The sequence below is a fragment of the Toxorhynchites rutilus genome, chromosome 1, assembly GCF_029784135.1.
Source record: "Toxorhynchites rutilus septentrionalis strain SRP chromosome 1, ASM2978413v1, whole genome shotgun sequence".
Lineage (NCBI taxonomy): Eukaryota > Metazoa > Arthropoda > Insecta > Diptera > Culicidae > Toxorhynchites > Toxorhynchites rutilus.
The window spans coordinates 129,680,127-129,704,626 of NC_073744.1; the positions used below are offsets into that span (position 1 = coordinate 129,680,127).

Consider the following 24,500-nt stretch of genomic DNA (forward strand, 5'->3'; position numbering starts at 1 on the left):
GCGCGAACCGCGCTGTCATAGATCAAACGAGAAAGGAAGTTATACTCCTCCAATGGAGGTAAACCATCTCTGGAATTGATGGCTAGAGCAATCGCGTCCGCATATTTTTTCCAGTCAATGTGTCTTGTGAGGTCATATGCCATGTTTATAGATTCAGAAGAATTCGACCCAATGGTGATGGAAATTTTGATTGGCAAGTGATCACTACCGTTGGGGTCCTGGATTACATTCCACTTGCAATTTAACGATAGTGAATTCGAGCAAAGCGAGAGGTCAAGAGCACTTGGGTTAGCAGGAGGTTTAGGAACACGTGTTGTTTCCCCAGTATTCAAAACGGTCATATTGAAGCTGTTACAAAGGTCATATATCAACGATGAACGATAGTCGTCGTACTGTTCCCCCCAGGCAGTTCCGTGAGAGTTGAAGTCTCCCAAGATCAATCGTGGCTCAGGAAGAAGTGAGCACATGTCAACAAGTTGCTTGCGGCTAACCGCAGCTCTCGGAGGCCAATACAAGCTGACAATACAGAGGTCTTTTCCTCTGATGTTTGCATGACAAGCAACAGCTTCAATCCCTCCAATAGGTGGAAGGTCAATTCGAAAAAATGAGTGGCACTTATTGATCCCCAATAGCACCCCTCCGTATCTGTCATCACGGTCCAAGCGTATAATATTGAAATCATGGAAAGAGAGATCATCTCGCGAAGAAAGCCAAGTTTCGGACAGAGCAAAAACATCACAATTGAATTTATGAATTAAAAATTTGAATGTATCCAATTTAGGGATGAGACTACGACAATTCCACTGTAAAACAGTGATATCTCCGACCTCTCTATTTAAATTAGACATCAAGAGAGATAATCATTGCAAGGAGGGGCCATGTTTGCATCAATTGTTGCAAAATTGTCTTTAATACTGGAAGCATTGAGATGACAATGGTTCTGATGGAGTCGGAAACATTAAAACACTTGAAGATTTGATCCAGAAGGTCAGACAACTTTATAAATCCCGATTGGGAAGTTGAACTGGACGAAAAAATAGAGACAGTTGGGGTTTTTGATGTTCCCTCGAGTGCTGGGTCGTTCGAAGGTGAACTATTCCCACGGAAGCCAGGAGGAACCTGATTTAGCTTGTCCGCTGCACTCGATTTTTTAGGCAAGCTAACAGGGGGTATCACCGGGGGGACTTGTTCTTGAACTTTGGGAGTGGTCACATTCTTGCGCCGGGGATTCCCTTTGGAAATAAACGGTGTGTCCCCGCTAGCTGTGTCCGCTTCCATTTCATCAACTGGCAACGAGGAAAAAGTATTGTGTGTTGAGATTGGTTGTTGTTGTTGTTGAGTCAGTGGAGAAGCGCCCTTTAAAATTTCCGCAAATGTGCGCTTCGAGCGTTCCTTTAAAGAGCGCTTCTGTTTCTCCCAGCGACTCTTATAAGTTTCACAAGCTGAGAGCGCGTGTGGAGTTCCCCCGCAATATGGACATTTATGCTCAGTCGCACTGCAGGATTCCCCCACATGTTGCTCTCCGCAAGTTGCACAGCGCTCCTTGTTGGCACAATAATCTGAAGTGTGACCAACTGACTTGCATTTGTTGCAAGTCATGGGCTTTGGCACAAAGAGTCGCACCGGTAGTCTCAATTTGTCCACCATAACGTAGTCAGGGAGAGCGGAACCAGCAAAAGTTACTCGAAACGAGTCGGACGGCGTGAATTTAGTTTCTCCCCCTTCCTGGGAGACTTTGCCTAATTGGCGACAGTCCAAGATCTCGACTTCCATCGAGGGGAGCTTCTTGAACTTTCCATTTCCTTTTTTAATAAATTCACACGTCAGACCCGTTTCTGTAATCACTCCCGCAATTTCTACGTTATGGCAGGGCACGTATGCGCGATATTCTAAAATGAACCGCTTGTCGACAACAATCTCGTTAGCTTGCTTCCGATCAGCCACGACAACACGCAGTTTGTTCGGGCGAACCTTGGAAATTTCGACCACGGAGGAATAATTTTTTGTCAAATCTTTCATGATCTGAATGACATTCAGAGATTTTCCTTTAGGTTTAGGTCGGAAGAAAACAACCCATGGGCCAGTTCCAGTTGCATTTTCTGGATAAACCTTGACACGGGGTGGAGACACAACAGGAGAGGAAAGTGGGGTCGATTGTTGAGCGGAAGCGGAAACAGCAGGGTTGGGTGGCGTGATCGGGAGTTCAGTGGGAGCGGGAGCGTGAGGGGGAGCGAGAACGGGAGGGGGAGCGAGAAGGAGAGCGAGATCGGGAGCGAGAGGAGGAACGGTAGCAGGAGACTGAGGGGGTGAAGAGGAGAGGTTTGCAAATTTTCTTGAGGGGGGCTTGTTTAGGTGGGTTAATTCCTCCCCCGAAAAGACTTCTTCTGAAGGGGGAACGCGTTTAAGCGACTTCCCACCTCCCGTAGATGTGGAGGGATAGACAGTGGATTCAATCTCCATGTCAACGGGTTCTCCGCATTCTGCCATATAAAGTGGCAGATGTACAGTTTTTCAGTGATTTCTCAATCTTTTTTTCTGATTATTTCTTAAACTAAAAACCTTAATCTAATAAAAAATATACTTATATCGCACACCCGTGCGGTTGAATTAGAACGGTTCCCAGCGAACCGCGTGTCGATCGTACAGCACAGCTGCAACGGTGTATGGCTCCACAGTGCGATGATGATTTCGATGACGATGATATGGCGATAAACACGCCAGCACACAGCGCCCGCGATGCAGGTCTTCTTCCTTCCGCTTTGTTTGCTTCACACTATTGCTGTCCAAAAATCCCGTTTGGGTGAAACAATTATTTCACCAGCAGCGAAAGTAACGGTATCACAACAGTATCACAAGATAACGGTATCACCAGACGGGAGAAAATACACCCGGCGGCCTCGACTTCACGAAGACGAATGTGCCTTTTTTCATATTCTAGAATATTGTTGAATGAAATGTATAAATTAATGTTAGTGGCGTGGAATATTCATTGAATATAATGCATGAGATCGTTACCGGACTGTTCTTATTTGATTTCAGTGCCTTTTGTAACTGGATTGAACGGATCCATATATTAACTATTCATCGTTAGATTCATACGTTTAAAAGCAAAATATAAATGTTTGACCAGACAAGAAAACAAGGGCAAGAAAGAAAAAAAGAAAAGGAAGTTTCTAGAAATCATTTTATTTCATCTTTTTATGCCCCATCTAAAAAAAGGCATTAATTCTCAGTTTACCAAAAAAAAACAGAGACAAAGAATATTAGAAATATGAAAACTTTATATTCCAGGACCTTTATCATCTATGTTTGTTTCGAGCATGCAGTTATGCTATGTTCTGATTCTTACTCCAATGGAATCACAATCAATTAATACGTTTTTATGTTATTTTATAGCTCTTTATACTTCCATGAATTATATTCAGTCGCTTACTTTTAATTAATAACAGTGGAAAATTTGAATTTCGTTATTTGTGTTGGAGTATCAAAAATTACTCTATTTTGAGAAGGCTGAATTAGATGACTATTAAAACATAATAAAGACGAAGAAAACATATTTTTTGGAGTTTTTTCATTCAATCATACCCTCTTCTTCAAAAAAATGCCAATGAAGCCTGAAAAATACACAATGGCAACATTACAGAGAAGTTCAATTTTCGGTCTGTGACACTGTGCGCGAGTATACGTGTTATGAATTTTACACGCGAGTACAGGAGGGTTAAACAGGATTTTGTTTTCTGAGTTCTCTTCAGCTATGAGCTAGTTGACTGTGTTGCAGACATCTCCAATTCTGTTTGTAATCATCTGATTTATTTTTATTTGATGATTATTTTCCTGGATGAGTTCGTTTGTTGTTTTGTTTATGATGCTACGTCGGGAGTTCCCGCAAGCCATTTCCAAACTGAACCCAGTACATCCCAGCGTTGATTCCTTTTCCATTCGATCGGTTTGATTTATAGAAGATTATTGTAGATTATTGTACTACTTTTTCGTATGACCAGCTGGGAGATTGGTAAGTCGATGTCTAGTTATTAATCTGATTATCTTATTAATCTGATTAACATTTATTTCGAGTATAATATTGATAGAGTGAAGGATTTTTATTAAACCCGTTTTCTTTGTTCTAATTTTGTTTCATCTGTTGAGTTTAAGATTCACACATGTTAATTCTTGCCTCTTTGAAAATTTTGGGGTTATTCACTATATGAATTGGGTCTACATGATTGTTGTTATTTAAAACTATCTCAGTAGGGCGTGAATGAGGTAGAAGAATGTACTGTATTATTGTACAGTGCTACTGGCGATTTTATTATAGATTGTGTCCCCTTATTTTCGAACTTGTATTTATTGGTATCAAATATTTCTATCATAGTCGATGGCCCCTTCCAATTTACCCGTTCGATTCGGATGAGGCTGCATGAGCTAAAGAAGATCCTGCTCGTGTTATGAAATTTTAGAATTTTTTTTTTTGAATTTTAATTGTGGCAGTTGATTGGTCTGTCTACGAAATGAATACAGAAATCATTTTCGCCAGAATTTATTGTATCATTGTCAGCGGATTATTCGTTTGTGTCTGATGAGATTGGTTGAATTTGCATATCTATTTTCTGAATATTTAATTCTATCAATTTAGTTCTGATTTATTTCATTTGGACGTCTGCTGAGTGCGTCTGCCACAACGTTTACTTTTCCCTTTTTATACTTAATACTTTAATCAAGCCATTTGCGATGAAACAGCATTCGCGATCCATCAGTCATCCAGTTAGCGACCTGACGGCAGCGAAGCTTTCCAAATGGCCTTCTCAAGGCCAAGAGTTTAGTTCAGCTTTCCAAATTAGTCGTTCTCAAGGCGAAGAACCCTCTCTAATCCAAATAATGATCATCATCATCAAGATAGATATTGCAGTAATGCAATTCAGTTCGGTAGAAATATCGCGCCGATTTTCATGTCGTCTAGTGGACAGTGCTTCTGTATTTTTTCACCACATCATTTCGGCATCTGTACTGGGGGGTGTAAGTTCAAAATTTTGAAAACGAGAGCGTTACGTTTGGGTGCGATAATTTCACCGTTAAAATTTATTTTCTGGTCCAACAAAAAGATATGACAATAACTTTCGAGAGATAAAAGGTGTACGAATGATGTTTTTTACTTATTAGCCCATAAACTTTTTTCCATTGCTTAAAAACTCATTGAAAGTAAACTATTAAAATCACAAAAATCTATAAATATGCTGGAAAGTCCATCAAAGTCAAGATTGGTTGCATGTCACTGGATGGCCGTAGAACAATATAAATTTTCTGCTCGCCCTGATAAACCTTAGTTTCTATTTTGCTACCGTGTTAAACGGACGTACGAGTTCTTTTGCCTCAGAATGCATTCTCAGGATATGCGTGAAGTAACCATAGTGCAGAGCATGCACTAACAGGCAGAAGCAAAGCAAAAGAGAAATATTGAATATGATCTATAACGTCGATTTTCATACGGTAGAACAAATTCGTAACAGCTTCGGGTCGTATCACGAGAAGATAACAATTTCTCTGTACCCGGTCATCTTCACTAATAAAAAGTAAACAAATTGCACATGGATGCAACACTATCATTTTATACTATAATTATGGCCCTTTCATTTGACATACAGATGACAGCATTCGTACCATATTAATAGGTTATTGGCAATCCAACAAAATTGAGACCGATCTTTTTTGTCACGTTGTGTAGAAGAGTTATATAAATGCTCAGACTTTCAGACTTCCTCATTTCAGTCGTCTCTAGCCTTAAAAAAGCCATTTTGGAGAACTGAACGAAACGCTCGGCATTGAGAAAGATCATTCGAAAAGTCTCGCTGCCGCTGGCATCTGGACACTAGCAGGATGACTGATAAATCCTGAATTACTTATTGGTGACTTTTTCCGTTCGATCAATTCATTTTCGTGAATTCGTGCATTGTTTCCGGATAAAATTTGCGACAAAGGCAGCGTATTTCAAGTAGGATGTGAATCAAATATTCTTCAGTGGTGAGAACTGCCTTCTTCAATAAAAAAAAACTAATTGTGAAAATTTATTTAGCAGCGGTTGCTGTCGACGTCACGACCAGCCTATTCGACTCGGATTTTGTGTGACGCTCCAAGCGTTTGAAATGTAATTTTACTAAGAGATACTGAAAAACTACTTGGATACAAGTTCAGTGTTTCAGTGTCGCTCCAGGCAGAGAGCAATCAACAGTATATGTTTATATTTTTTATCCAAAATATATATTTTTATCAGGGCTCATATGACGTCAGCCTGACGGGGCCGGGAGCAGGGTTACCATATCTACAGATAATCTGTATTTATACAGATTTTTCAGTCTTTTTAAAATCAAGAATCTGTAGATACAGATTACATATTTTTTTAGGTTTCCATACAGATTTACAGATTTTTCGAAACAACGATCCAATATTAATTATAGCTTGATCACAATAATATTTTTCCCAACTCACCAATTTTATTCCTATAGCATTCGAAACAGTCTGAATGAGAGTCATTTTGGCAGTCATGTGTACCGTGTAATACTGCTTTCTCATGTTCAATCTAAGGCGAAAAGTTGCCAAAGTATGCGTCATCAGCTAGCTTTACAATAGATAAATGTTTATCTGTTTATCTTTTTCCTACTAAAGCACGGTAAATGCGAATTTTTATGTGCATACCATCAACATCGTCAAATTCATAATAACTATGCCAACCCATGATACTAATGCTAAGATTATGCTTCAAAACGTAACGTACGTATCAATTTATTTAATTGGAATTGATTTTCACGACATTGATATTTATGTTTCGCCATTTTGTAAATATTAATGGATTTTCAGGTGGAAAATGAAAATGAATCGCCAAAATGTGGTTATCAAATTCGAGTAAAGATTGTCCGATTTGAGCTGAGATCCCTTCGCAGATCAATGTATGGTACAAAAAATTGTTTTTTTTTAGAAAATTTTGAGGAAAGAGGAAAAAACGGAAAAATCTTAGCAATTTGAAACTGCTCTCGAGCTTGATAATCTGATAGAGTTGATTGCAAATTATAGATTGATATTCATTTTCAATTATATTATGCTGTCAAAAAAGTCCTGCGGTATTTTTTTTGAATTTTCATTTGTTCATAAAATTAGGTACAATCATCTGTTTTAAGTCAAATATGCGCCGTTTTGTTCGATGACTTGTTCCCAACGAGATGCCAACTTCATAATACCCCTGTTATAGAAGCTCGCTTCCTTATTGGCAAAAAACTCGGATAGCCAATTTTCACAGGCCTCTTTTGTGGCTAACTTCTGACTACCTAGCTCGTTCGCCATGGACAAAAACAGGTGGTAGTCACTTGGTGCAAGGTCCGGACTATACGGCGAATGCAAAAGAACCTCCCATCAGCGGGCTTCGACCACGACCGTTTGCGCTTCACGTTGTCGTAAGTGACCCACTGTGGTAAGTGTGTGGCACCCATACATCGAGCTTCTTTGTGAATCCAAGCTTCTTCAAATGGTTAATAACGGTTTGATGACTTATCCCCAGCTGTTGGCCGATGCTACGGCTGCTACTATGCCGGTCTTTCTCGGCTAATTCAGCGATTTTGTCGCAATTTTCGACGACAGGCCTTCCGGAGCGTTGAAACCATCGTTGTGCAGTGGAAATGGAAACTGTATCGGGTCCATAGACTGCACAAATTTTATTGGCAGCTTGAGATGCATTTTTGCCTTTGTCATAGTAGTACTGTAAAATATGTCGGATTTTCTCTTTATTTTGCTCCATATTTGCGACACTATAACTCACGAACGACTTAACCAAACAAAACACTGTCAAGGACTATATAATACCTTTCCAACAAGCTATAGTATGACTCGATACAATGAATACAACTAGAACTACGCGCTTACAACGACACCTCGCGGAAATACCGCAGGACTTTTTTGACAGCCTAATATATCGCAATTATTTTTACTTGCAGGAGCAGTGATGTATAACTTTGTAAGATGAACAAGATTTCTTTTGTTTTTTTGAAACTTCTGATAAATATTTACTAAACAATGTTTTTATGTTTATGATTAAACAATATTTGGTATAATTCTTTTTCGCGTGATATCTGTCGCGTGTATCACCGAAATAATTAGTTTGTCGCCATTTGCCGTTTATCTTTCTGTTTGAACATACAAAACAATGTTCTTTACATCTGTACAGTGCCGCAATAAATGGAGTTTTACATAAATTGTTTCCCCGAGCACGGATGACAACTTTTGTTTATACTGAGTACCGTTATTTATTATTTATAGTAACATCGTTTTGGTTCGTGAATCAATTCACAAGACATAAAAAGTCGATTGAAAAAAGTGTGAACTGATACATTGCTGCATAAATTTTCATATTAGTATACTGCTTTGCTGTGCTGACTGAAAACATACAAATGGCCGCAAATAGTTAATACAGATTTCGATACAGATTTTCTGAGAAAAAACACAGATAAAAAGAATTTTTGAGACCAAAACACAGATTTTATTATGGCAACCCTGGCCGGGAGTTGTATATGTTAATTCTGAGAGCTAATTTGATCGAATTCTGCTCGAATTGGCGTTTTATTGCTTCACGAAACGTTCGCGACTGTCACTCAATGAAAGCATTCATTCATCGGCCTTTGTCATCGCTACCAAAAGTTATATATAAAAAGATTCATTGTTGAATATGTTTTTTTCTCGCTGTTTATAATTTCGTAATCCTACATTAACAACGCAGTGGTCTCTTGAACATCACCTTTTTTTTTGCGGGCCACGACTCCATGACTAAGTGTGTTCATACACTGTTTGACCGAAGCCAAATATTTGACTCTTTTTGACAGATGAAATTTGATCACTCTGAAAAAAAAATGAGTAACGCTGTAACGAATTTTGTCTATTTTCTCATTTTCAGAAATAATAAAAAAATTCTCATGAATTCACATTTGTCATGTTGTATCTTTGAATTAAACTCTGAAAGTCTCTTCAAAATAAGAGTGATGTTCTCCAAGTACAAAATGTACGTGTCTGATACGCTACCTGCCGGAATAGTAGAAAACCGTGTTTGTTCTCTATGTAAAACATACTTCATAGCAAACCGTTATTCTATTCAACAATAATCAACTTTTGAGCAGGATGTTTACACTAATCTCCGCGATTAGAAATATTTCCTATCAATTGATGGAAATATCTCTGCGAACTATCAAGAAATGGCAGAGCTTAGATCGCAGTATTTCCTTTCTCCTCTCGCATTGCCCGTACAACAAACGCTGCCTTTGGTTCGTGTATCACGTACATTTCAGCGTCTTTCGGATCTTCTTCAACGATCTACTGTTGGACAAAATGGAATGGTCAAAAGATGTCAGCGCTTTTTTTTTGTTTCCGTCCTAACATTGTGATTGAACTTCGCAACCAACTCGCATCCGTCTTTCTCGTGCCCACTCAGATATCGACCACAAGCTGTAAACACTATTATTCCTATATTCCGTTTGAGGTAGAAACGAACTTCTTCTTCGCTTGCCTTTAGAAAGACAATTCATTCTCGCTCGACGCTCGGCAGCAAACGGTGTTCGCTCCACAAACATCGAACGCTGTTCTTGGTGATTTCAGTCCGCGGATGGCTTATTTATACCAAATAAATTGAAAAGGGGGATAAATGAATGTATTCGTTGTTCGTTATTGACGGTACGGTAAGTTAAGCACACGGCAAAAAAAATGTATGAGAAAATGGAAATGGTTCCAGTTTTCATTCATTTAAACCGTTTATGGATCAGCATATCAAACAAATCCTAGAGAATATCCGATCCGATTGGTATACAAATCATCAGAATTCGTTCGCAATGAAAATAGTTATTAACGTTGATTTTATATCATAAAAACGTGACCTGTTTTCTTATTTGGCGCCCTTCCTGAAAGTCGTAGACTTACGTCAAAAATTTGGAGGAAAAAGAATGAGAAAAGTTAGTATTCACCTTTTATACTGTCGTGAAGAGGGTCGCGGTTCCTGATAGCTAGCGACATGATGGCGAAGTCTCAACTCTGACTACTCCTTTTCGATGGAATCAGATGCTTTCACTTTTTTTAAACTTCTTGCGGGCCCTCTACAATTCACATTCTCAAATACGAATTTTACACTGTTTTTACGCGGTCGCTTTTTCAACAGCCCGGACGGCTGCGCCAATTGTAGTTTCTCACAAAGAATCCCTTAAAAAACATTAATTTATTCTTTTTTACGAGGTGTTTAAACCAGCAGCTAGCACTGAACTAACTAACTCATCGTCTTGTAGTCATACTTATACATATTCCTTAGTGTTCGTAAACTCAAAACTCCTACATCTGCATTGCATCCACGAACCACAACTTTCCACTTCACCCTATCATGGATCAAGGTCACTTAGTAATAATGATGATGATGGCCCCGCCTCCTTCCCCTACAGAGATTTGAGCAAGACGAGTTATCTAAAAGATATTTTTTTTCTCAGCATTGAAATCAGTTTAGCAAAAAAAACGAATTGATTTTATTTACAGATAGAAGTTAAAAAAAAATCAATATCCAAAGACAAGCCAATACTCAGTCTTGCCCGCCACAGAGCCGATACGGTCCCGACAAGGCCTTTGCAGCCAAATGGTCCACCAAGACACAAGCCCAACCGCCAGCCTTGTTTTGGATTGACTTGAATATCCCCATCCAGAGAAATCGAGAAATTTTCCTTCACGAAAAATTTCTAGACCGGCCCTTACAAAACTTTTAATTTTTTATCCTTCATATCTGCAACACGCGCGCGACTTTTGTAGACTACTTTTATTTTTTTTCAACTATCATCACCAAGATCATGACAGACATAATAGAGATTAATACAAAATAGAGAAAAAAAATTAAATCGTCTCCACATTATAATCCGTTTAATAGAAACTTCGTCAGATACAATATTCAATGAAAAAATAAAATAAAATAGACTGCATAAAACTTTTCACATAAATTATCCGTTCGTATAAAACTTCGTCAATTAAAATTTCCTCATGAAGTAAAAGAAAAATCATTCAGCTGTTATGAAAACACAGCTTTCACGTGTGAAACACAGCTTCTCTTAAACTCTGCTAAAGTTGTTGCACGTTTAATATGTCTTGGCATCGAGTTGAAAACATTTATTCCTTTGAAATATAACGAATTTTGTGAAGCACATGTCAAGAAATGGGGTGTTCTTAATTCATTCGCGTTTCTAGTGTTATAACTATGAAAGTCACTTCCTCTTTCAACTCGATCACACAAATATCGTGGTAGCAAACCGTTAATTACTTTAAAAATGAACACCATAGTTAAATAAACAATTCTTTGCTTCACGGATAACCATTGCAAAGCGTCCAGCATCAAAGATGAGGAAGTGAACCTATTACATTTTAGTATTAATCGCATTATTTTATTCTGCAAACGCTGTAATCTCGATATTTATTTGTGTTCCATTGGCAAGAAATAGAATGGATGAACAAAAGTCCAAATGAGGAGAGTTGATTGATTTGTATAGCTGTATTTTACTGCAAATAGTTAAATCATTTTTCAATCGGCATAAGATTCCATACTTCTTGGCAATTTTCTTGATGACATTGTCCATGTGAGTGTTGAACTTACATTTGTCTTCAATAATCACGCCAAGATATTTAATCTCCCGAACGCGGTCAATAGTCTCATAATCAATAACAATAGAGACAATTTAATTTATTCGATTTCGCCAGATTATCATGTATTTTGTTTTACTTATGTTCAATTTCAATTGCTTATACTTCAACCATCTACTTAGAAAACGCAAATCTTCATTCAGGTGCAAAACGGCCTGATATACATCTTTAGCTGCAATGAATAACACAGTGTCATCTGCGAAAAGATTAATATCGCAAAAGCGTAAGACTGTCCGCATGTCATTGATATACATAATAAATAAAAGAGGCCCTAATACACTGCCCTGAGGTACTCCAAGATTATTCTCTACAGGACTAGAAATGAAATCGCTAAAAGCAGTCCGTTGAGTTCTGCCATACAAATAGCTTTCAAACCATTTAAGGTGAAGGTGGAAGCTAGCCATTGTAGTAGTATAGGTAAACCCTCGTGTAAAAATGGGGTAATAGTGTTTGTGAGAGAAGAGCAAAGCACAGGTAAATAGATCAATTCACTTATCAGACTGTGTGGCGCTTCATTGACACGAGTCTTTGAATACATTTGAAAAAAAAACAAATAACAATTCAATACTAAAGTAAAATGTATGAACGATATGTTCCGATGAACAATTGCAAATATAAATATATATAAAAGGTGCATTTGCATATGATTCTGATTATACGCGAGCGTAACATGAGCAAATTTATAACACATGCGAATTGAGGCACTTTTGGTATTAACAAGTTCTTCCGCATAGTAACTCGATGTTGATAATTCCTTAATATTTTCCTTCGTTCATCGTATTGTTTTCACATATTCACGTTGGAAAGCCTTAACCCTCTTCGTTGTCCGTTTCTCTTCGTTGGCCGAGGCATTTAGATTGAATTTAATACTTTTCCGTTTACTGTTTTTGAAAGCATAGGCAGCCGTGGCAGTGTTCCGAGCTCTGCAATACAATTTTCTTACCCAATGTTAAAGTTGCTAAAACTTACATTATAGACCCATTAAACGTAAAAATAATAATTGTATTGATATCAACACAATTTTATTCTATTGATTTTCATGACATGGGACGCAATGACTCCGGAATAACATTTTATTGAGTGGTTTTTATAGCTGTTTCGATGATGTTGTTTGGCATCAGTGTCGAAAAAATAACGATGCTTCCACCAATACAAACAAAACCATTGCAGAAGATTGAAAAACAAAAATTTAACTTTCAGAGCACTTGCTCGAGTTTTCCGACGTTCTTCACTTTACGGTGCGAAAGCAGATGAAAATTTAATATCTTGTGAGTAATCGATTAGAGTTTGGTTGATATTACTTGATGGGAAGTGTGCGAAAACGATCATTTTCTTCACATAGTTTCGCGCAATTATTGATTTTCGGGCGAGGGGTGAGGGACGGAGATGAAAGAAATGAGCGCCATTGTGGCAGCCATTTGTGGCTAGCTTCCACCTTCACCTTAAATGCAGTACTGGTAATTCCAAAGCGCTTAATCGTGTTCAACAACAAGGGCCTAGAAATTGTCTCGAAAGCGCGTTTTAGATCCAAGAAAACAGCAACAATGGTTTCTTTATCTTCTAATTGTTCATTCCATTTTGCTAATACCAAGTTCAATGCGGTTTCACAGGAATGACCTTACCGATATCCCGATTGTTCTGGTATTAGCAAAGAGTTTCAATCTAAATATTCCAACAGCTGGCCTTCAACAACAAGTTCTAATATTTTCTCTAATGTGTGCAACATGTTGATGGGACGAAACTCCTCGGCTTTAATCGTTCCAGCAACCTTTTGGATCGGAACAACTAAAGATTCTTTCCACACTTGAGGCACATGCCCAGTTTGCAATGATGTATTTATAAGGTCCAGCAAGATGTGAGAAATGATATGGAAGCAGTCTTGAACAACTCTAGCATTAACATTGTCTACTCCAGCCGTTTTTTCTAATTAAAAGCAAATAGTGATGATGTAATTGGGTGGAAATCTTCAAATCTACAATTACTATTAACCGGCTATTTTATTTCATCGGGTTCATCGACCAATTCAATAGATTGATTGATCAATGAAACACTATCGACAAAATAATCGTTAAACTTAGATGCTATTACTTGCTCGGATTGTTCTAATGCGCCATTAAAGGTTATGGACCGCGGTTTGCAATTACTTGTTTTGTTATTGAAGATGATGAGATTTATTATTTCTTTCTCCTCTCTTATAGGACAACGGAAAAACGTGCAAGGATGGCCCATCCAACTACCTGATCTTCGCTCACCGCACCGACATCCGCCAAATTTCCTTGGACAGTGAGTACCAGATCGACGTTGTTCTTCCGCTGCCACCGATATCGAACGCTCTGAGTCTGGACGTGGATGCCCGTACCGGATACGTTTACTGGGCCGATACAATCCAGGATGTCGTTATGCGCTCGTCCCAGAACGGAATGCACACCAAACAGGTGCTGAGCGAAAGTATGGACACAGTGGACAGCTTGGTAATCGACACAATTGGGCGTAAAATTTACTGGGCCGATGCGGGTCGATGTTCGATCGAGGTCAGTGAGCTGGACGGCAGTATCCGAACCGTTCTGGTTTGGCACGATCTGGAGCATCCGAGAGGAATCGCACTGGATTATGACAGCGGCTATCTGTTCTGGTCTGACTGGCGGAAGGATCCGGTTATTGAGCGGGCCAACATGGACGGCGAACGGCGGAAGAGTCTTGTGACGACCGATCTCGGGTACATCTGTGGGCTGGTGGTCGATGGGTTGGAGAAGCGCATTTACTGGACCGATTCGAAGGCTAAGTCAATCGAGTCGTGCGATTTGAATGGAAACTCTCGCAAAACTCTACTCGAGAATCTACCCCATCCGTATGCGCTGGCCGTGACGCGAAGTATGGTTTACTGGACGGATTGGATGACCAAGGCTTTGCACTCCGTGCCGAAGAACGATACCAGCAAGGTTCGGAAGGTGGCAAAGGACTTGGAAGGACTGATGGACGTTAAGGTTGTGTTGGAGCAGGAAGAGTTTACCGAGAATGTTTGCGGCAAAAACAACGGTGGGTGCTCTCATTTGTGCTTGAGGAAACCGAAGGGCTTCTCCTGTAAGTGTCCCACGGGACTGTTGATGAGGGAGGGTAGCACGAAGGAATGTCGTGTGGTACCTGACGTAAGTATATTATATCAAAACAAAAAGTTTTCATGATTATAACGATTGTCTCCCTCGCAGGAATATCTCTTAATCGCACTTCGTTCTGGCATCGGCCGGATCTCTCTGGATACTCCGGATTTGTTCGACGTGGTCTTACCAATCGATGGTGTACATGGGGTGGTTGCATTGGACTACCACTTTGACCGCATGTACATCTTCTACGCAGATGTCAATGTGGATGCAATCCGACGGGTGAATATAAACAACCTCACCGAGACGAAGGTGATCGTCTCCAACAGGCTTAACACTCCAAATGGGATTGCGGTCGATTGGTTGGCGGACAACTTGTACTGGACCGACGCAGCACTCAAGAAGATTGAAGTTTCCCGGCTTGACGGTACATGCAGGAAGGTGGTTCTGACCGGGGGATTAGACGATCCGAGGTCGATAATTCTGTATCCGAAGCGTGGGTTCATGTTTTGGGCTGACTGGAGCCAGGCACCGAAAATCGAACGAGCCTACATGGATGGGTCGGAGCGGCGTAGCATCATCGATTCGGAGCTCGGTCTTCCAACCGGTCTGGCAGTTGATTTCGATCAGAAGAAACTTTACTGGGCTGACGCTCAGCAGGATCGAATCGAGATGTGTGACTTTGATGGGAAACGCCGTACACGGGTGATCTCCCAGGCTTCACGTTCGTTTGGATTCACGCTGACCGCTAGCTATATGTACTGGACCGACTGGTACAACAAGACGGTGTTACGAGCTCCGAAACGAGTCGCTGCTCCGGTAGAAGAGGTACGCTTTGGACTGCGCGGTGCCCTCGAGATCCGATCGGTGTCCGGCGGTCGTCAGCCACACGACTGGAATCCCTGTGGCCAGGACAACGGTGGTTGCAGCCATCTGTGCCTATTCGCCGAAACACGCTACGTCTGTGGATGTCCGGATGTGCCGGACGAGACCCACTGCCGTCTCGAGCCCGCATTCAACGTACCGATCAAAGCCAACGATGAAATCTCCGCCACAATGGACGAGGAAAAACCCACAAAATCCAACGGATCTACCGTATTGAGCAAAAATAAGATGCACGCTCAATTGGTCATTATCGCCACCGCCATACTGGCCGGTTTACTTATAATAGTAGTAATCGCCATCCTAGGTAACATTCCAACCAATTCCGTATATCTCACTTAACTCAACTCAAGCATCTCAAACCCATCCCTAACACAATCATCTCCCCCCCACTTATTGTATGTCTTGTGATCGCAACTGAACCAAACACTACTTCTCAATACTTTCACACGGATTTCGTCGCATTTCGTCTGCTTACACAAAACGCAAACGCACAGTGCTGATTGTGAATTCCAAACGGAAACAGGGCAATAAGACGTCCCGCAGTAGTAGCGACGTGCTGACCTTCACCAATCCCAACTACAACGGTGTCGACGGACTGTGCCACCCGGCCGAGGCGGGATCCTCCCGGAACACGATATGGAAGCGGCTGAAGTACGACCGAGCGCAGGTGAGAGTCGATTCTCGTGATTTTTCCTTGTATTGTAGGGGGCGTTTCATTGATGAGCATTTGAAGTGCTTCGTGACGAAGGCCACTCTGAAATTCACTGTATAGGGATTTCTCAATCAAACTCAAAACCGATCATTATCTAAACCTGCCCGCCATCACACTCGTCCGCGTCATTTTTGATGGAGAATTTGTTGGTCCACAAGAACATATCTCCAGAATTCCATCGACTCGTTTACTAGGAAAAACGTAAACTCCATCCACTTTATTTTTCTTATTAACGGAAGTATCATCGTCTAAGGCTCACCAGGCTCACTAGAATGTATCTAGAATTGCATTTCTCAAATAAATCGCGAAGATATTTCCATCAATGGATAGGAAATATTTCTACGCATCAATCACAATAAGTAAAAATGAGAAACATTGCGTCGTAAGCCCCACATACATATTTGCAGACCGGAATATGTGTCCCCAGCAATTTCAAACAATACCATTAAAATGGTGAACAACTGTCAAATTAAAAATAAGGAACTTTTGCTCAACAGTATGATTTTAAATCCAAAAGCTGAACCAAAGATGTAAAGCCCAGACTGTGTCACTTGAACTGTAAAATATGTATGCAAATAGCAAAACATCTGAATAAAAATGCATTTAAGTTGTAAAAAATGTGTCCCAGCATATACTTCAAAACCAACTTCAACGCACCAAGGAAGAATTGTTAATACACTGCATTTTACAACTATAGAACCACCCATTTTTTTCTGAGTTTCCAAAGATGTTGATGTTACGGAATGTTGGCAAACCCAGCCAAATGCAAAATCATCACCTTCAGCCGAAGTCGAACACCGGTCACGTTCGAATATTCGATGAATGAGTCACCGCTTGTGAGAGTATGCTCTATCAAGGACCTTGGGCTACTTTTAGACAGGAAATTGAGATTCAACGAGCACATATCGATGACAGTCACTAAAGCAAACTCCATGCTTGGCTTCCTGAGAAGAAATACAGCGCAATTTGACGACGTACATGCCATGAAGTCACTGTACTGTTCTCTGGTTCGCAGCGTATTAGAGTATGGAGTGCAGATCTGGGCCCCGTATCACAGTGTGCACGTAACACGTATCGAAAAAATCCAGAAACGTTTTATAAGAAGTGCATTACGGCGGCTCCCATGGACAAATCCCGACAATCTACCGCCTTACGAACATCGATGCGCGCTCATCGGACTCCAAACTCTGTCGAGCCGGCGTAGTTTTCTGCAAAGGCTGTTCATCTACGACGTACTAAGCAACAACATCGACTGCGGCAGCATACTGCAAAATATTAATATTCACGTTCCGAAACGCCAACTCCGAAGCACTTCCTTTCTCAGAGTTCAAGGGCACCGTACTACATACGGATATAACAATCCGCTAGATAGATGCTGTAGGCTTTTTAACGATGTGCACGATATTTTTGATTTCAACATAAGTAGACTAGTTTTTAAAGATAGAATTAAGAATGTCTAAATAGTCTGTGTGGTCTGTGACCAAAGATGGTAAATAAATAAATATATAAGAGGTCGGTTCAATCCAAACTATATAGTGTACGATATAATTACTATCTTCATTTAAAAGACTGACCGTTTGATCTTTATTGTTGTGTTTAGGCGCGAAACAATCAAAAAACTAAAATTCCAGTGTTTCAGAACTATAGAACCATATGGAAAAATTCTCACACTTTTAGAGACGAATGAACTCTCAGAGTTTAAAGTCTCTCTAATTCAATACCTTCCTTCCTCTCACACTTTTACAGAATTATCGTAAATTTCACATGAACCAATGAAATAATGGGAAATGGGATTTTTATAGTTTGGGGAGAATTTTCTCAAAAAGGCCTGGGGTGACATTGCGCATTTCGAAACGAGTAACTCGTTTCGAGATAATTCAAACTCAAATCTAATTGATTTTAGCATTATGTATCTTTTTCGAGTTATTATTTTCAGTGTACTAGATTTCGAGCAAAATTTGTCTCGAAGAGAAATGTCAAATTTTTGGGTTTGTAAACAAAGCAAACTTCACGACTATTGCAAATATCAATGCCGAGAAACAAAAATCCAATTTGATATTATATTGGAATTGTGATTAAAAAGAAAAGATCGTGAAATGATTTTTGACAATGGCGATAGTGAACAAGAGAGTTCGCTTATTCCACAGAGGCGGGAGTTGAGGGATAAAAGTGACTCTCTTTCGCTAAGTGAGAATGAGTGAGTTTGTCTTATATACGTTTCCGATATAAAGCTTCGGCAGTATATTAGACTTAGTCGAGAAGCATTTAAAAATATTTCGGATACAACCGTGTTCCAAACAACTTTCAGAAGCACTGCTACTCCTGCAGCTTTGAAATTAGCGGCCGTTTTAAATCATCTGGCTTCTGGTCGTACCAAATTTATGTGATGAAAGAGAAAATTTTTCACTTGGTGTGGCTCAACCAACAGTTTCATCAGTGTTCAATGAAATGATGTCATTTCTGGAAAGAAGCTTATGCGAAATATGGATCGGATTGGATACATCGTTTAACGAAACAAAGCAATATTTCTTCGACAAATTCAAGATACCCGGTATTGATGGTACTCATATACCCATTCTAAGGTCTACGGGAAATGAACAAATGTACTGTAAATGTGACGCTTATTGTATTTCTTTGTGATTCCATAGTGCTGAAATAAAAGTATTGTATTTATACTCACATACTTGTACAAATAGACGTCAAAACCAAAGGAAATGCAATTGAAATTTTCTTTGATGTAAGGTTTAGTATGAAAATCAACGTTTGACTAACATTTTCCCATACGACGATCAACCATTTCTTGTCGAGACATTTGTTCTCGTTTCGAGTTAAAAAATGCTCGAACACAATGTTACGTAAACAACATATTCTCAAAATCCCATCAATATGGGTATCAAATGAAAAGGCTTGACTAGTAGAACACAGTTATTAATGAAAGTTGCAGATCCAAGATGGCCGCCACCACAAAATAGCGCCATATATATATTTTTAGAACCCCATCAATATGGGTACCAAATGAAAGGCCTTGACTAGCCATCACAAAATGGCACCGTAAATATATTTTTTTTAAACCCTATCAATATGAGTATCAAATGAAAGGGCTTGACTAGTAGAACACAGTTATTTATGAAAAATGCAAATCGATAATGGCCGCCACCACAAAATGGCACCATAAATATATTTTTTAAAACCCCATCAATATGGGTGTCGATTGAAATGGCTTGACTAGTCGAACACAGTAGATAATGAAAAATCCAAATCCAAGACAGCCGAAGTTGCAAAACAACCAATTACATTTTTGAACGATTTTATTACGTCAGAGTTCCATTATCCACAGTTAGTAGTTTCATCATATGCCCCACGATTTTAGTTTAGTCTCATGAATGCCTTAGAGCCTCCGCAGACTGCAGACTATTTTGCGGCCGATAGTTTGATCGGCCGACTTAATCAGTATGGAGAGATATGCATATGCACACATTACACCGATTCAGTTGGGTCGGTTTTTGCACTAACAGGCCAATTCGATCAAACTGTATGCAGTTTGCGGGGGCTCTTAGATTAATGAAAGAAGAGATGTGAGTACTGTAAGCTGCTACTTGTCTAATTATTTTTTAGCTTTCAGTGCATTATCTTTATTATTGTTATGTTCAATCACAATGAAATCGTTGAATTTAAAAAATTGTCTATTTTATTTGGATAAAAATCGTTTGTGATTTCCATATAAAAAATCGTTCAACCAAGATTCCTTGAATACTCACTTATTAAGGTAGGACCGCGATCGGGAGGGTCATTGTTTCTTATTGTTTACATCCATATTATTTGTTTTTGATTTTTAGGTTTGAAAGGAGTATTTTTTTATATATTCCCTCAATATCAGGAAACAACTTTCTCACAAAAATGCATATATCCGGAATTTTTCGGGAGGTGATAGAGGATGTTACGAGGGTATGATGATAAGTAATGCACATGTTTGTAGAAGACAAACTAAATAAACTTCAGCACGACTGGTGTTTATGTGGAAGTATTATTACTCCTATACACACCTGTGCAGTTTAAAAGCATTGCTTTAATCAAGTTGGTTTTGAGTAGTGGAAGTATAGGGTCGCATTCTGGTGCTATGTCAACGCGTTGTTATCGAATGTTTAACTGCTAAGAGAGTGAATCCTAGTGCGATTCATTGCCGTGTACAGGCTGTTCATTGTGACGATACTGTTCACAGGTCCACTGTGAATCGATGAGTAACAAAATCTCATGATTAACAACCTGGAAAATCCTAACTTATCGACAAAACACGCAGCAAACGGTCAATCACTGCCTCAGAGGATAATACAGGCAAACCTGTTTTTGTGCGGCTCTTTTTGTGTGATTCCTCGTTTGTGCGACTTTTTTTATGCGATTTTATTATGACATCGGGTCTTGAATCATACGAACTAGTAGCACAAATAATAAAATCGCACCTAAACTGTCACACAAATGAGAAATCGCACAAAAAGCAACCGCACGAAAACAGGTTTGCCTGTAGTCGCAAAATCGTCGAATATACAGTATATACAGACACTTGAACACCTCCGACGTCGAGTTTGTCTTGTTGGGGGTAACCTGGCGCCAATAATATTGCAACACGACAACGCTCGTTCACACACTTCGCGTGCAACTGAGAGTCTGAAAAACCTGAAGTTTGAACTAATTCCACCAATTCTCCGTATTCTCCCGACCTTGTGTCTTGCGATTTTTTCCCTCTACTAAAGAGAGATACCTTAAGGATAATTATTACAACTCTGACAATGATATGATAACAGCTATCACGTCCTCGATTCCAGAAAAATCGGATGAATTCATCAGTGATGGTATGAAAAACCTTGTTACACGTTGGAAGAAATGGGTAACAGTGACCATGTCGAAAAATAATGCATGTTTTGAATGTTAAGATGTTGTTTTTTACCCAATCTTGCTATTTGTTGACGTAGGATTACGTCTTTCGGAAACATATTGGTGTACAAATTGAAAATCGAAAATCGACGCTTATTTCTCAGTCATTCAATGATGGATAGATGAAATTTTTCCGTCAATTGATTTCGGCACTCCATATCAATTTTTTGTATTCAATAAAACAATATATGTCATGAAACTAACTATCGAACAATTGAAAAATCTCAACCCCTATCCTAATGGACATATCCACTTCTAATTGGTCGAAATGCGTCGGTTCCCTAACAGAGACAGCTGCCTGGGGGGAATCGGCGTTGCAAATACATGAAAATAGGGGGAACTTTTGTTCCTAGCGAAATGTGTTCCCTAACAGAGACATCTAAACCAAGGTGCCCAAGATAAATCATCATTGCAAATATATGCAAGTCGGGGCATTTTTATATTGCAAGTAGGATGAGTAATACGATTAATTCTAGCAAATAAAATACAAATTAGGAACTTTAATATTGGTTGCTTCGTGAAATTTCATATCAATGGCCGATCGTGTATTATGAAAAATTTAGCAGTGTTATAGTGTATTTGTAAAATTGTATATGGTAGCAGTTGTGTTAAAAATGACTTGATATATGGACCGATTTATTTCAATTTTCATAAATAAAAACCAAAGTGTGTTCCCGCTCGAGAACGAGTCGTTCGGTTCAAGCTGTCTGCTTTGTTGTATTCATTTTCTCCCAAGGAAAATTCATGCGGCGAGAAAAAAAATGGAAAGTGAACAAATAATCGAAAAAGTGATTTCCTAATGCTCTACATATAGTATTAGATGTTTTTAGTCCAATTAAAATTCGCATTGGATTGAAAAAGGAAGTGAAAAATAATAAAACAAAATTACCTTTTCCATTTTAAATATGTCTCTATATTAAAGTAATATAGTTTTACTGATCATAAAAATTGATAATTGTGTTCGGTATTAATAATTATCTTATATCACATTGGTGATTTTTTTTTCTTTATTTCATCCATATATAAAACACAGGAGGCATCTTGTCTAGAGTCACAGAGGGCGGTTTTCATCATTTCAGATGTGCCATCCACTAATGAGCTGTTCCGAAGAATCGACTCTTTGAAGTGAGTTGACACAAAACAGCTCGCAAAAAACAAACAGCTCTTCAGCTCACTCTGATAATGATGCAGGAGGGAAAAGAGCTGTAGAATTGCAGAAAGTGTGTGAGCTGTAACACTCAAATTAACTGAGTGCCTCTCACTCTTCGTGTTATGACATCGGTTCAGTTTAATTTGTTCCCCGTCTTTTCAACTGTTAAGGTGAAAGGAAGTCAAATATTTGATATTTTTTTACAGATAAATTTTGATTTGATATTTGTACAAACACTATTTTGTTTGCCACTCTTCAATTTTCAACAGTGGTAAACAATATCAAACACCGAAAATCGACTGAAATATTCAAGGTAACCTAACCATGTACCGACAGGTTAAAAAAACAGAATGAAAAAATATTTTAGGCATCCAATAATTGAATATTTGCTTGTCGTGTTTTGTGTAGATACATTTGATCAGTACACGTTGGCCATATTTGGCTTCGGTCAAACAGTGTATGAGCACCCTCATATTCGCGTTGACGGCATTGAGCTTTGTTGCTTTGGCGCCAAAGATAATAATTCACTTTCAGGCAGAATGAACACGTTTTTGAAATGAAAATTATGAATGAAAATTAACTTCTGTGTATCAAATTAGTATTCTATTTCAATGAAAAACACTGTTTGTAGGTGAAAAAATATCAATGTATAGGCAAAAGGTGAAATAAAAGTCAGGAATACGTGTTCAAATAATTTAATAACATTATGTGAAAAATTTCATTCAAATTTTAACATTTTAAACCTGGCTTTGTGTCTTCTAATCTGACAGAGATTACACTATCGAGTTTGGGACCCAAATTGAAAGTCGCCACCAGACGTCGACACTGACGACTGAGCTTGAGAGCTGTTCATAAATAACAGCTCTTTTAGATGAGCTGAACTGATCTGAGCTATTCATCATGATGAGCACGTCTCTGATCTGATACGCACCACCCAACGACTGTACACTTCTGTCATCATCGCTCGGTAAATACTGGTGGAGTGAACAAACAATACCCAACAACCAAACGAAATTGCCCTTTTCGGGGCCACCAAATCATCATCAAAGAGTTTAACGATGTAATACTTCAAACATATCCAAAATCAACAGATAGCCTAACGGAATACTACGTCAACTATGCGGTCGTGTCTTGGACACAACCCTCCTCACTTTTTTGTACGTTTTCTACAAGCGTGTATGTGCGTTATCAGCCTACCTGTATATTATAGAAAAAAAACCTCCGCGCATATGGTCAAAATTCAACAATGACAGAGTTATAGAATCCGTTATTGTTAATTTCATTCCAACAATGCAATTTGTTTTAATTCGTTTATTTTTACAGGCTCAGCTTCGTGAGTTTCAAGGAGACGGCTTCTTAAATATATTTTTTAAAACTACATATAAACAATTTTCCTAACTCTATGGTTAGTAAGGTAGAAAACCGATTACTCGCGGTGGACTCGAGTTCAGAAAGGTGACAATTTTTTTGAGGAAAAGGATGGGATATAAGGGAATTGTTACAATGTTGATGAACACACTCAATACTTAAATCTATTCGTATATCTATTGTATATTTACATTTCAACTTATTTTACAGTTTATAGCAAGGGGGCCAATTGCTCGCAATGGAGGGGAAGGAGGGTATAAGGATATAGGGACAGTTACACACGAAGATCGATAGCTTTATGGAAAACATATACAGGGTAACTTCTATATAACGTACATTACAGTTTCAAAATTGTACGTTGTATTGAATTGTAGATTATATCGAAGCGTAATGAAGAAATCAGAAACGTAGCTTATATTGCTTTATTGTCTTGTTATTTGGGTAAGGTTGATGAATAAATTCAACTAGAAGACGAAGCTAGCCATTCTCATGATGTTTTTCTTCATACTGTTGATTGAAGTTGATTCATTTAGAATCCGGAATCACAAAACCAGTTGTATTTTGGGATTGGTTAAAGGTACAAAACATGTGCTAGTATCGAAATACAGATAGTTTATTCTTTTTCCAGAAAAAATATTCAAAAAAATATCCCTTTACACTTTGAAAAAGT

General features: G+C 38.9%; 1 protein-coding gene across 3 annotated transcripts in view; it reads left to right on the forward strand.

Moving 5' to 3' along the window:
• LOC129763501 (low-density lipoprotein receptor-related protein 4) overlaps window positions 1-24,500 on the forward strand; it is a 99,632-nt gene that overhangs the window by 60,015 nt on the left and 15,117 nt on the right. For 2 of the 3 annotated variants that reach the window (XM_055762626.1, XM_055762625.1), the window contains exons 7-9: window positions 13,887-14,834; window positions 14,895-15,975; window positions 16,166-16,338. In XM_055762626.1, the coding sequence (XP_055618601.1) occupies window positions 13,887-14,834; window positions 14,895-15,975; window positions 16,166-16,338 (2,202 nt within the window). Of the gene's footprint in view, window positions 1-13,886; window positions 14,835-14,894; window positions 15,976-16,165; window positions 16,339-24,500 lie in introns of those variants that run through there. The other variant, XM_055762627.1, reaches the window with a different exon arrangement.